The following is a 13,988-nucleotide window of genomic DNA, read 5'->3' as shown; positions in this document are numbered from 1 at the left end:
GATACATTATGCCATCAAGCCTACAAGTCTGCAACAGAAATTAAAAGAGGAAACTGAAATAAGAACCCCAGTGGACAATAGTGCAAAGCTATATTGATCATCACCAGTGCAGACCAGAGAGCGAGCGTGTAGGTGCTGTATTCTTCATGCCTCATTGTGAGACAGCAGTTAAAAAGAGAATCTCAGACCACCTGTCAGTGTACACGTCGGAATTAATTGCAGTATTATTAGCATTACAGTAGGTAGAAGAACATAACCAACTTTGTGTCAGCATGTCAGCATTTTTGAGCATTAAGTCTGAAAGTCCTCATGCAGCCAGGATACTGTGTATGAAATGTATCATGTGCTGCTCAGGCCACATTACAGGGGATTGAATATCTCCTTCCTTTGGGCTCCTGCTCATGTAGGGGTGGGAGGAAATGAGAAAGTAGACATATTGGCTAAACAATCATTAAAACGACAGTCAATTGACATGCAAGTAAGTAAAGCAGAGGTTAAACTATCATAAAGAACTGTATGCACAAAACCTGGCGGGAATTCTGAGACCTAAGTGACACAGGAAGACATCTTTTCAGTATTCAAATACATGTAGGTGGAATACTGAGTGGGAGCCCAAGGGAGGACATGGTCATTTCCTATCGAAGGATATGACAATCTACTAGACTATGTATGCGCTGTAACGAACTGGAAACAGTCAAGCATGTACTAGGAGATTGTAACAGATATGATGAAGACAGAAGGTGGTTAAAAGCAGGAGTAACTGAAGAAAAGCACAGTATTACTTTAAGGAAAGTATCTAAGGTTTTATTTGATTAATTAAGAGCAAGATGGAAAATTCAGAGAACTTATTTTATTCTATTCTTTCCATATTTTTTCTTTACTTTACTTTATTTATTTATATATTTTCAATTTTAATTATATTATTTTTATTTTATTTTATTATTATTATTTTTTTTATTTATTTATTTATTTATTTTTTTTTTTGAATGAGGAATTTATTAGGGTGTGACCAGACTTTCTCCGCTAAGTTTCTGGAAAATTATTAATTATTTTTATTTTATTTTATTTTACATTGCTTTATTTTATTTTATTTTATTTTATTTTATTTTATTTTATTTTATTTTATTTTATTTTATTTCCTGCCAAGCTACTCCTCCACACTCCAGTCCAGTGGGTGGCAAAGCTAGTTTGCAAACCGCTATTAATACTCGAAGAAGAAGAAGAAGAAGAAGAAGAAGAAGAAGAAGAAGAAGAAGACACCCTCCAGAACAGTAGATGGCAGTGTTCATCTTTATTTCCAATCCACTACCGGAGAAGGAAAGCTCGTCAAGGTTTGTTTCAGTAACAAAGTTTTCAGTTTCAAAGTTGGTCTAACGGTGCACTCGGGACTCAACTGCTCTTTCTAGTTGTGTTTCTGAGCTGTGTGTCGCCTCTTTTTAAGTTTATTAGCGTTTATACTCTCAACGTGTCTTGTTAGGATGAGTTCGTCATGAGTTATCGGTTAGTTTTGTGTTTTACCGTGACTATCCCTTCATCCCCTGCGCTATTGTTTCCGTTATTTGAGGACGACAGGTATTAGTGAGGTAATGCTCGTGTCGTCAAAGCTCTTTGTTAAAACTTTGTGCTGTAACTCGACCTCTTTAAAACAAAGCTGGACTGTTTCTGACTATTGTATGTCATATCCCAAGAAGGCAGTATGAAACTTAGTTTTGCTAACGTCTAACATTATTACTTATATTAAATGGCGACGTGTGCTTTTAAGTTAGCAGCACTGTGAGCTGACTTTCGCTAGCCAACGTTAGCTAGTTAATAATTGTACTTTAAAAATCCTGCCAGGCTAATTATTTGCAGTCTGTTCAGCATTAAGTCCGCTTTTAGAGTAACTCGTCAAGAGGTTAAAGCTAGTAGGTTTATTTATTGCTATAAACTTTATTGTAATACTGGTTATATGTGAAGCTATACTGTTTCTATGACCAAACAATAAAACAAAATACCTAAACATTACCATATATACAGACAACACCAAATAAGAATAGGGATATCTCAAATTAATTTTAAAATATCTAGTAATGATAACAGCTTTCTTGTCTTTAAAAAGTTTCAGTGACTTACGATAGAGTTTTAACTCATTCTTCCGGTGGTTCAGACAGGGTTTAGTCCTTAAGCATCTACATTTATGAATGAAAAACTTCCCCACATCCTTGTTTTCAATCTAAACACCAAATTTGACAAGTGTGACATGTCAGTCTCCCTGGACTGTAGCCAACACTGCACATCACTCCAGAAGGACTGCACTGGATCACAATAAAAAAGAGACGCATGTTGCAAACTTAAACTTTCTTGTCACAAAATGTACAGTTATTTGCATCAAAATTAAATCTCAACCTTAAGAATTCGTTTGCTGGATAAATCTCATTTAAGATATTGAAATTCACCCCTTTTTACCATAGAAGGAAGTGGAAATGAATTAATTTTTTCCTCACTTTCTTAACCTCTTCAAAATCGAATCCCTTACAAATACCAAACTGACAACTGTTTAGTAGCCATGTGTTAACGTTAAAATCTCCATGACTTTGGCCATTTTTTCTAATTTCCTGTGCAACGTGACAATAAAACACCCCAGAGTGTTAAAACAGAGAAAGCTACTATTTCAAACTTTTTAAAAAATGATTAAAATAACAATAATAATTGGAACAAACATTTCAGTCACCTCTGATATAATGTTAACAAAACAAAAAAGACTGAGTCACTCACAGCAGTTGAAAAACATGCTAACATAGCCCACTGTCATATAGCTGCAAATGTGGAGAACTGCCAGACAGAATAAACATCTTTGAAACTTCAGTTATGCTTTATATTGCATACAAATATTACAAGTTAAACTCTTGACAGTTTACCTTGGTATGGAGTCTGTTGTTCTCATCCAAATATAGACAATTTATTGTGCTTGTATATCCTGCCGTGACCTTTCATTATTGAGAGTCCATTGCAGAGGCTGTTTGTTGTATATCTCTGATTTCTGGACTGCAGGAATGATCTTTGACCTACCACACTCCCATAACTCTGTTTGTATATCAACAGATCACATTGCCTGGTATGAAAACTATGACTGAAGTGAGCGGCTCTCATGTAGCTGACAGAAGCTGCAGAAGATAACAGACACCCTCAGAGGTCGTGGTCATTCATTGAAGACCGGTCGCTTCCAGCTGCCCCTGCCATGTCAGCAGACACAGAGCCAGACCCCCCTCAGCTTGTGAATCCTCCACCTCCTGAGGTGACCAACCCCAACAAGCCAGGCCGGAGGACCAACCAGCTGCAGTACATGAAGAATGTAGTGATCAAATCCCTGTGGCGGCACGGGTTCGCCTGGCCTTTTTACACGCCTGTTGATGCAGTCCGTCTTGGGCTACCAGTGAGTAGTTTGCAAATGTTGTCAGTGCTATTTAAACTTTTAAAGATGCTTTCAATTCAGAATTTATCACAACACATTGCAGTGTGTCGTGTTTGTTGTATTTTTCTAAAAAAAATTCTATTTATTTATGTATGCAAAAACGAAGAAATGCATGTTTTGTAGACAGATTGTTCAAATTAAGTAGAATCTAAGTAAAACAAAAAATAATGTAGCTATTACCTGACCTGATTTTGCAAGCCAAAAACACATCAGAAAATGAATCCCTGAGGTAAGCCCACATCTGGCTTCCAAAGCGGCGTTTGAAAATTAGAAATCAGATCTTTGCCTGCTATTTTACTAACTAGCAATTTTGATAAATATTGTTGTTGTTTTTAGGGATGTGATGCACAACAACACAATGTTATTTTTCCACTATTTTGTCCACACAGACACTCCGCTGTGTACCTGTCTGTCATCTGTCTAAAATGTCTCCTGTGTTTGTCTTGCTGTGTTGGAAATGGTCTGTTTCCCTCTTTTCTTCCACTGAAGTAAAACAGCTTCTAAATCCTTAGCTTTCCTTTGTTCTTGTCATTCTTTCATGGCAGCTATTGTTGTCATTGTCTTAAGTTTTGTTCACCACTGTTTTTTGTCTCTCTCTTGGTTGTGGTTGCCTCCTAATCCTCATCCACATCCCATTTAAAACAACACAACACAGTGAGTATAGAGACACTGGAATGTGGCATCACACAGTCTCATCCAATATTTATGAATCCCATGCATATAACATAACAAATAACCCCAGAATTTTTACAATAACCTTGAATCAACAATACTGCATGTCCTTACATGGTAATTAATAAATTTAAGTAGGTGCTCTAATTATGGAATTTAACTAATTTAATTAACTAATTTAGAGTGACTATTTTTTTAAGTAGTCCCTACTGTAGCTCTTAATTAGTTCCAATTAAAAGGGTGGATAATTCAGTTATAATCCAGACACTGCTTTTGAATGAGATGAAACCAAAATTGTATGCAAAGCTTAATATCTTATGAGAGAATAATTCCAGTTTATTACACTTTGGGTGCTATCAGATGATAACACTAGGGATAGACCGATATGGACTTTTTAGGGCCGATGCCGATACTGATTTTTTTCCATCACCCTTAGCCGATGACCGATTATGGACTGCCGATTTTCTTGAGCCGATATTTGGGGCCGATACTGCTTTTGCTCCCCCAATTTACATCAAAAAAATGACACAATGATAACAAATATTACAGGTCTCAAGTTTAAAATAAGAAACATTTATTGAACAGTAAAAAATACTAAAACAAGATGGAAAGTTGAGGTAGAACAGGTAGAATATTATTATTATTATTATTATTATTATTATTATTATTATACATTCAAATAAAAAAAAGAGTTCAGTGCTCTTAAATCTTCCAGTAATGTCTTTATAAAATAAACATATTTAAGCTGAAGCATAAATAAAACAACAACTATGGTACACAGTAGGATTCGCTGCATGTGCGCTGCAGGGTCTTCCGGCAACACAGAGCTGCCTGTGGATGCCTGTCTGTAAATCATGCCAGGGAAAAATAAATCTGCGAACCCGCGCGCGTATCGGCCGATGCTGATACGCGTAAAAAACTCAAATATCGGCCCGATATATCGACCGGCCGATGTATTGGTCTATCCTTAGATAACACTGTACTCACCTTAATTAATAGTAGCATGGTGACATTGCTACTACAAGTGGTCAGACAATGAGACAAGTTTTAAACCAGCAAACATGTTTGTCAGGTTATCGAAAACACTTTGTAAGAAGGTAAAACTGAAAGTGAGCGCAACTGAAATGATCCCTCATTGCACAGGAAAACTGTTGGCCTTCATTTTGACTTTCAGTTCTACATAAATTTGGCTAATCTGATTGTTTGAAACCCTGGGTTTCTAGCTCCGTCTAATCTCAGTATAATAATTTTTGGAGTATTATGATTTTATGACTGGAAGTATGGCCAAAATAAGACCCGAATTGTAGTAAACTGGTATTGTCTTGGCAGTTGAAAACCTTAAAGAGATGCAGGACTTGTGCTCTTATTATCAGATTCTTTTAAAGATGTAGGACAAAAAAAAAAAAGCTAGGCTACATACATGTGACATGTTCACTCTCTTTCTCAACCAGGATTATCATACGATAATAACATCTCCCATGGACTTGGGAACCATCAAGCAACGACTGGAAAACAACTACTACTGGAGCGCAAGCGAATGTATGCAAGACTTTCACAAGATGTTCACCAACTGCTACTCTTATAACAAGGTGAGGAGCTTCATGATTGGAAATGCACCACACTGGTTAATCTCACAGAAACTAAACCCTCACGGATTCCCCTCTGTCCTCCAGCCTACAGATGACATAGTGCTGATGGCCCTCGCTTTGGAAAAGGTTTTCTTGCAAAAGGTTGCCCAGATGCCACAGAGGGAAAAGGAGGTGTTACCTCATGCTGCCAAAGGGAGGGGCAAAAAAGGTGGCGCTCCAGGTAATTAATTCACATGTTTGAACAAAGGTAATGCTGCGTCTGGTTACTTATTAGCCCTTTTTGAATAGCAGTTGTGCAAATTTGCAGGAAAGCCCAATCAGTCTTCTTTCAGCATTGGCAGTAGAAAAACAAAATCGGGGAGTGCAGCAAAATGCCGCCTACCTACTTTTGTTCATACAGAATGTGCCTTTTTCGGGGCAATGGGGGGCGTGAGCAAGTAACAAAACGTGTAGCTCAGCGTGTGACGTAAACAGTGACGTACTCAGAGGGCCCGTCCTTCACTGTCCCCGTCATTTGACGGTTAATGGCCTCTTCGTTCGTCCCAACATTCGCTGAAAATCTGGCAGTGTAAAAGGGACTTAAGATTCTGTTAATGTATCTCCTATTGCCTAAACTGTCTTCAGAAAAATATTTTAGTGCACTGTTTGGCTGTAAAATGAGAGTTTGTGAACAGGAACTGGCCGCCATAACAGTGCTGATAAAATATTAACCCAGATTCTGTTGCACGTTGCCTGTTTCTTGCGACAAATGTTTTCAGAAGCTTATTTAAGCTTACAGTTTAACTGTAACTTGAGATCATTTGTTACCAGCCAGCTTCTGTATTGTTTCCTGTGTCAAAATGGACGAGCTTGCATTACATCACCCACCAGTGGGAGTGTTTATTGGTCCAATGTGGCGCAGCGCATTCTGGTAGTTGTTGAGTTTTTACCTCTTGATTTCTCTGGCCATGTAGCACTACTTTCAAAGGTGAAGCAGTATAGACAGCCTAGTTTTATAAAAACGATCTCTCCAGCAACAAAATACTTCCTTAATAAAAGTCAAAAGATCTCCCTTAAAATAAGTTTCCTTAATTTAGTGATTAAAATTATAAAGATGTGTAAAAACACTGAATATCATTGCAGTCGTTTATCTTAGTGGCCTTATTGTGTGCATAAAAGCTGCATATTTCAGTCTGCATGAACGTCACCCAAACATTTGTGACAGTTTTGCCAGCAGCTGAGATTAGCTGCATCAGTGACCCTCAGCCTCTCTTCTTTTTTCATTTTGTTTGCAACGACACTACTCAGTGCTCCAAACTATAGACTTTGTACCCTGCGGGTCCTCTGGCGAGGTTAAATTTGTAATCAACTGAAATTGGGTTTCGTCCTTAAGCATGTTTTTCTCATTCCACCTAAATTATAATGCGCAGTGGAAACGTATACAGCTATTAACATGGTAATGGTGGGTGTTTCTCTAATCATTTATGTGTACATGCTGGAGATGCACTTGCACACATTCACTGCCACTAAGATAATCAGGCCTGTGTGTGTGCTCTTCAGATATTCGAGGCACCTTGAAACTTAGAAAATGGAAATAATAATGTTACTGCTTAAGATATATATTTAATGTTTATTCTCTTTTTCCTTTAACTTGTGTTTAATACATGTATACAGGTGGACAGACTGGAACTGTGACTCCATGTTCTCCGGTGACAGTACCCACATCTCAGCCAAGCCTCAGCTACACTCCCTCCAGCTCATCCCCAGTCCCCGAACACCCTTCACACACCGCCACAAAAGTGAGTCGCTGTTTATTTCTCTGACCCTTACTCATGTCATTTTAAAATCACAGAGCATTTTACCTTATTGTGGTGTCCTTTGTGCCAATGAAGAAGAAAGGGCTGAAACGGAAGGTAAACGCCACCACTGAATTGTCCTCAGCAGCCATAACCAGTTTGAGTGATTTATCAGGAAGCAAGAAGAGACGTGAGAGCGCAGGCCAAGTCAGCAGTCCCTCTGAGGAGCACTTTGAAGGAAAGGAGTCGCCACAGCAAGGAAGCGAGCAGCTCAAGTATTGCAACGAGATCCTGAAGGAATTGATGTCGAAGAAATACATAAGCTACGCCTGGCCTTTCTACAAGCCTGTCGACGCCGAGGCTCTGGAGTTGCACGATTACCATGACATCATCAAGTACCCCATGGACCTCGGCACTGTTAAAGTATAAACTATACATTTTCAAATACAAATTCATTTTTCTGTAATTGTCATGATTTGTGTTGTTTTTGTAACTTTGACTTCATTTGCAGAAAAAGATGGAGAGAGGAGAGTACCAGGATGCACAGAGCTTCGCTGCAGACATTAGGCTAATCTTTTCCAATTCATACAAATACAACCCTCCAAATCATTACGTCGTCACAAGGGCCAGAAAACTACAGGTGTGTTTTGAGTTATGAAATTTGATAATTAAAGAATTCTTTCCACTTGTTCTTCAGGCTCAGTTTTCTGTTTCACTTGTCTCTCCTTTAGGGTGTGTTCGAGCAGAGGTTTGCAAAGATGCCTGACGAACCAGTGGAGACTCTCTCGCCGATGAACGCTGGGTCCGCTAAGAGTGCAGGTTTTAGCGGGGTAGCTGCCAGCAGCTCCTCCAACTTCGACAAATCGGAGTTAGCAGAGGAGCGTGCCACCCGACTTGCTGAGTTGCAAGAACAGGTGGGTGCAGAACAGGTGGGTTTCTACTGATCTCTAACCCAGAGTTTTATTATTATTTCGCATCATCGCCTGCTGCTCCAAACCTGTTTTCATGACAAATAAACGGAGAGCAACCGTAGTTACAGCCTGCTCTCCTGATGGATTCATCGACCTTCTCCTTTGCCTTTCCTTTTAAATACTGGTAGACTATGCCCTCACTGTGCGTGCTGTAAAGTCATTTGTATACATTCAAATCACACACACAGCAAATCCAGTAGCCTCAGGTCTGCCCATTCATTTGCCAACAAGTAACAGGCACCATACTCTGTATAAACACAGTGGGATCACATGACTAGCAAATTCCTGCAATATTCAGGAAGCAGAATCTTTCAAAATGTTGAGAGGGATTTGGTGTGCGATCAGATCTGATTTGCTCCCACAACAACATATTTCTGTCACCTCATTTTCTGGTAACAGCAGGGAGAAATAGATGCATAAAGTATATCAGATGTTTTTGCTTTTCTGCAGCTCCTCATTGTTTGGAGAGGATATTGTTGACTGATTAGATCTCCTGCTGAGCCCGGTTCGGCCTGGCATACAGTAAATCACTCAGCAAAACTTCCTCGTCTTTATTCTTACACTTTATATTGCATTCCTGTCTGACTTGCCAGCACACAGCAACTAGTCTCCAGCTTGATTTCTCAGTGCTGCTACTTGTCTTGGCACTTATTATTTTAATGCTGCTATGTGGTACCACAAAAGCCCAATTCTGTTACCACTCTACCCAGCTTAAAGCTGTCCACGAACAGCTCTCTGCACTCTCTGAAGTCCCTGTGATTAAACCAAAGAAGAAAGACAGGGACAAGAAAGGGGACAGCAGGCAACAGAGAGGCAGCACAAATCCCAGCTCCAGGTAGGATGTTGTAACTGAAGGGCTCTATTTTTGTGCTATGTCACTCCCATATGGAGACCTTTGACTGCTTTGTGTTGAATTTCAGGCAGTCGTGGAAGGGAAGCAAAGACTGGGATTCGGATGATGAAACCCTGCAGATGACGTACGACGAGAAGCACCAGCTGAGCCTTGACATTAACCGGTTATCCGGCGTGAAGCTGGGCCGCGTGGTGCACATCATTCAAACACGAGAGCCCTCGATGCGCGACAGCAACCCGGACGAGATCGAGATCGACTTTGAGATACTGAAGCCGTCCACTCTGCGGGAGCTGGAGCAATATGTGAGGTCTTGTTTGTATAAGAAGTTCAAGAAATTTCAAAGTAAGTGTGATCCCTTGCTGCCTTCCTTCTTTGAATCTTTTGATATTAAAGTGCTTATTACCCAAAACATTTAAATTCCATCAGCCTCTGTGGCATTTAATTGGTGACGGTGCTTCCTTTACTTCCCTTCATCCAGAGAAAAGCAATCAAGCTGCACCTCATCATCACATCGGCTCCAGCAGTTCTTCGGATTCCACCACCAGCAACTCCAGTGACTCCAGTTCAGAAGACAGTGACTTGTGGCAGCTGTAATATTTAATTTATTTTGTCATTCGTGACCAAAAACTGTAAAACATCCTTATTTTTGTATTTTTTTCATTTGTTTAAATATTTGGAAAATTAAAGTTCCCACACAGTATTTTGTATTCAGTGTGGCTTCTCTCACTCCTCCTGTATAAGTCGCAATATCCGTGTCTGATTTTTCTTATCAGACACTATAAATTCGCAGCACAGCTGGATGACATTCTGCTGCGTCTGAGGGCACCTTTCATATTAGAGTTTCCACCAATATCCTGTCTCAGGCACTCAGTTTGTCCTTACTGTTTAATTACGGTATAGGCGGTTTTCAGATGTATCACAGGGATGTAATTATGTTCTTTTGAAGGGACAGTTCATCCCCAAATTAAAAACACATCATTTTTTCTCTTACTTGAAAAGCTGTTTTTCAATCTAGACTGTTTTGGTGTGAGTGTTAGAGTTATCAGCCATAGCTCGTTTTGGAGCTATGAGCACCACCAGCCGAGTGCCATCAAGTTTGTCTGACCTGCCATATGATGATTCATCATTTCAGTGATGAAAGTTGATGAGCTTTTCTTTGTGTTGTTCCTTAATGCACTTAATGCATGTAAAAATTCAAGTTCAACCTTTTATTTTTACAGTTAAATTGTTGTTTTTTTAATTTTTTGACCCCTTTTTAAGATTTCATAAACAATTTTTTTTGACATTCACCTTTCTGAGTGCCACCCGTGATTATTGTTCCAAGCACAGGAGTAAATGCACTGTTTTAAATCGACTGTTTTAACAACCCTGCTGAATGACCTTTGTGTAGGGCGACTTCAGTGTTTTGCATTTTGAAATGTTGGTAGTCCATTTGCTTTAAATTACCTATACTGAATATTTTCAGCATGGTTTCATGTTTTAAATGTGTTTTTCCATCCATCCAGGCTGCTTAACATCGTGATATGAGAGTCAACTTCTCTGTCTGCTGTTATTTATGTCTCCTGGAGGTTTGTTGCATGGTAATTCAGTGCAGACCTCTCAGATCAGTCTGCTCTTATAATCACGTTACCATGCAACAATGACGTAACCTAGACAAAAATAAGAAAGGAAATGATGGCTACCCAACTTTCAAGTCTCTGCAATCAGATTAGGTGCAGGAAATCGCGTTAGAAATTCTAAAACCCCGTGAAAAAAAAACAGCAGGAATGTCATTTGCTGTAAATGAACCACAGCATGAAAAAGCACTGAAATGGCCCCTTATTTAAGTTCTCTTTTTTTTTTTGGTAACTATTCAATGTTAATCGAAAGTTGCTTGTGATAAAATCCCAGTCTGGAATGAGGCTCCTCTGTTTATTTTTTTGTTAATAAAAGTAAAAGCACAAAGTTGGCCTTGTGTTTATTTAGCAGAGTAGGTGCAAAAGCCCTGAACATAATGCATTTTAGTAAACAGTATGCTCCACTGTGAAAGACAGCGCTCTTGCCTGAAACATTTACTCCACTTTCAGCTGGCCTGCCAAGTGCTCTGCAGAAACTGGCGCACACCCAGCTGACCAGTTCAAACAGCTGGTGCCTCCACCAGCTTTACGCTCCGTCGGATCTCGGTGCTTAACTCCTTTCAACGTGGGCTGGAAGCACAGGGAGACGTGTGGTTAGGATGTGTGTTTGAGGGCTGTGGTACTAAAGCACTGTGTCATACTGGCAGATAAGATTATGTGAGCTGGACTTGTGTGGCTCAACAGTGCATGCAGTTCAGAAATTAACCAGGAGATGGCGATCATGCACTACCACAAGCTTAATTAAGAAAACTTCATGGTTTAGCAGATGTGTTCAAGAAAATACTGCAGCTGGGATGGGTTATATAGACTTTATCCTATGCATTTCTTTAATTAGAGAAAAAAACATTTTAAAGAAAGAAAATTCAATTTAAAAAGCTACATTCTCTAAGTCCTCAAGTATACTATAGGCTATCCGTATGAAACAGCGTAAAAAGTGACATAACATATGCCTATATCAGTGCAGGGGAATAAAGAGGAAGCCCCCAACTGCATGCACAGTGTGGGGCCATTCATCATGTACACTGTTTGTTCTGTCCTTGCACTGTGCATGTCGCAGGGAGACGTGCTCTTTGTGACCCACGCGAAACCACACATGCCACACAAAACATGCCACTCAGCACCCGCCAACAACCTTGGGGCATGATTGATCAATGCCCCAACTTCAATGACAACTAGTCATGTCTGCCACTTCGGGCCATCGCTCACCACGCATGAATCCGATGCTAAAAAGACCACACACATGCAACTCTCCAGACGCATCACACAGCACTGTGTTTGCTTTGATTAATGGATCTCTGCTTTTCATTTTCCTTTCAGCACCTCGTAGAACATTCAGGAAAAAAGGGCTTAGTCAATTTGAATCAGGGTGCGAAGAATGACCTGCACATATATGCACTTCTGCACGGTAAACGATTTATGCTAATGTGACATAAGTCATGAATCTTAATTGCTGATTAGCTGATGCTGTTCTCAGTAAAGTGAGAACCTCTTTTTTATATGCTCAGTTATCAACAAAATATATGGTGCTTATTAATCTATTTCAAAACCGTTACTTATCCAAGAAGATTGCTGAGTATGTTACTCTGCAGCACTGCAATGCAACATATGCACATACAGTGCATACATACTGGGAGCTGCCCAAGACCTTATATAAGCCTATACTCAGCAGTATCACTGGATCAGCTAGGGCAGCCATATTCATAACCCTGTCTCTCTAACCATTTAGGTTACAGATGTCCCAAAGTTGCTCATGTTGGTATGCTTTGTGCTTTCCTTGAATGGTATTGGTTTTCAGTAGAGTGTACTGTTGTACTGACTTTATAGGAAAAGCCATGACATGATGTTCTGATCTTCAGTTATCAGTGTAGGCAGGAGAAGACATTCTTTCCCTTTAACAACAGTTTTTCAACTTGGATACAGCTTCACATATTGTCATAACTGACCACTAATCAGTAAAACCACAGTCTGGTATTGTTGCCGATTGAAAAGTTTCCCAGAAAGTGTCAAGGGTTAGCATCCTTTCTTTGCAGATGGGACTAAGCAACACTTTTTCTCCAAACTCTCAGCATGCTACCTTACAAATTTGCCTGAAAGCTGGTGTGAGCAAAGCAACACAGTTTCCCCCCAGAAAGAAAAGACCTTCGTAAAGATTTAAAAGCTATATTTTAGGCTGATGGGGCTGTTCAAAAGGCCTTTAAAGGTTAAGCGTTCTCATGGCTTTTTTGTACATCACAGAGTGAATTGTGCAAAGGATATTATCATTGCTCATTCACCCAGCTCCCTTTTTTTTACATACCCCAAGATTTCAGAAGTTTGTCAGAGTTAGGTAAGGTTTTAGTAAACTGTTAGGACTCCATGAATAGCTACCACTCACAATGAGCCCATGTCTGCTAACAACACACTTGGGACCAGTGAAAGTATAGGATCCTTACTGGTTTCAGATAAGGGAAACCACAAGGGATCCAATCTGTATATGCCCACGAACTGCATGCACTATATGTTCTGTAGATAAGGAAATGGCACACATGGAAACTGATCTTCAGATGATTCTGTGCTGACTTTTAGCCTGCTGGTAGTTGGTGTGATGAAATCCTGCGGCCCTGAAACCTGAGGCGAATTGGGAAACACAGAGACTGACCACATCCACAGTGTCTGAAAATGATGGCAAAACTGCCTCGGGCTCTCTAGCTGTCCTGTCAACCATTATCAGTAGATGTGTGAAACTGCAGGAGATGGGAAAGGGTCCTACAAGGTAAAAGTCAGAGTGCTCAAACCACTGCTCAGACATCTTGAAAGGTTCAGGGTCGAAGTTTGCTTACAAGCTCTCTATATGGGTCAAGTATGTCTTCCCATATGCCTGCAAACTCTGCAGCCAATGGGTAAGGCTTTTCTGCCCGGGTGTGAAAGACCCTGAATTGTTTGACTGTGAAACACTGCCTGTGTCAAGAGGACATCAGTTAGTTGTTGGTTTCTGATTGTTGAACTGCAGGCCTGGACCTCTGGGTCAGATATGATGGGCGGCAGTAATTATTTGAACAGTTGATGCCTAAGTGAAGCTGGG

At 40.0% G+C, this 13,988-nt stretch overlaps 1 protein-coding gene across 6 annotated transcripts; it reads left to right on the top strand.

Annotated features, from left to right (window-relative positions):
• The first annotated feature begins 1,235 nt into the window (after positions 1 to 1,235).
• Positions 1,236 to 11,248, top strand: LOC125905512 (bromodomain-containing protein 3-like). Of its 6 annotated transcripts, none has more exons than XM_049603504.1 (11): positions 1,236 to 1,331; positions 3,082 to 3,412; positions 5,575 to 5,712; positions 5,797 to 5,932; positions 7,366 to 7,490; positions 7,584 to 7,910; positions 7,999 to 8,127; positions 8,219 to 8,416; positions 9,169 to 9,293; positions 9,379 to 9,653; positions 9,790 to 11,248. In XM_049603504.1, the coding sequence occupies exons 2-11, from the start codon at positions 3,218 to 3,220 to the stop codon at positions 9,903 to 9,905; spliced, it is 1,764 nt and encodes a 587-aa protein (XP_049459461.1). In that variant the 5' UTR covers positions 1,236 to 1,331; positions 3,082 to 3,217; the 3' UTR covers positions 9,906 to 11,248. The 6 variants fall into 6 exon arrangements, with proteins under 6 accessions (XP_049459461.1, XP_049459465.1, XP_049459463.1 ...); XM_049603508.1 differs by lacking the exon at positions 1,236 to 1,331 and adding an exon at positions 1,340 to 1,583 and having other exon boundaries at positions 7,587 to 7,910; positions 8,219 to 8,401; XM_049603506.1 differs by lacking the exon at positions 1,236 to 1,331 and adding an exon at positions 1,340 to 1,583 and having other exon boundaries at positions 7,587 to 7,910.
• The last annotated feature ends 2,740 nt before the right edge of the window (positions 11,249 to 13,988 follow it).

Source organism: Epinephelus fuscoguttatus, linkage group LG18, assembly GCF_011397635.1.
Source record: "Epinephelus fuscoguttatus linkage group LG18, E.fuscoguttatus.final_Chr_v1".
Taxonomy (NCBI): domain Eukaryota; kingdom Metazoa; phylum Chordata; class Actinopteri; order Perciformes; family Serranidae; genus Epinephelus; species Epinephelus fuscoguttatus.
This window is presented reverse-complemented; position numbering and strand designations above follow the sequence as displayed.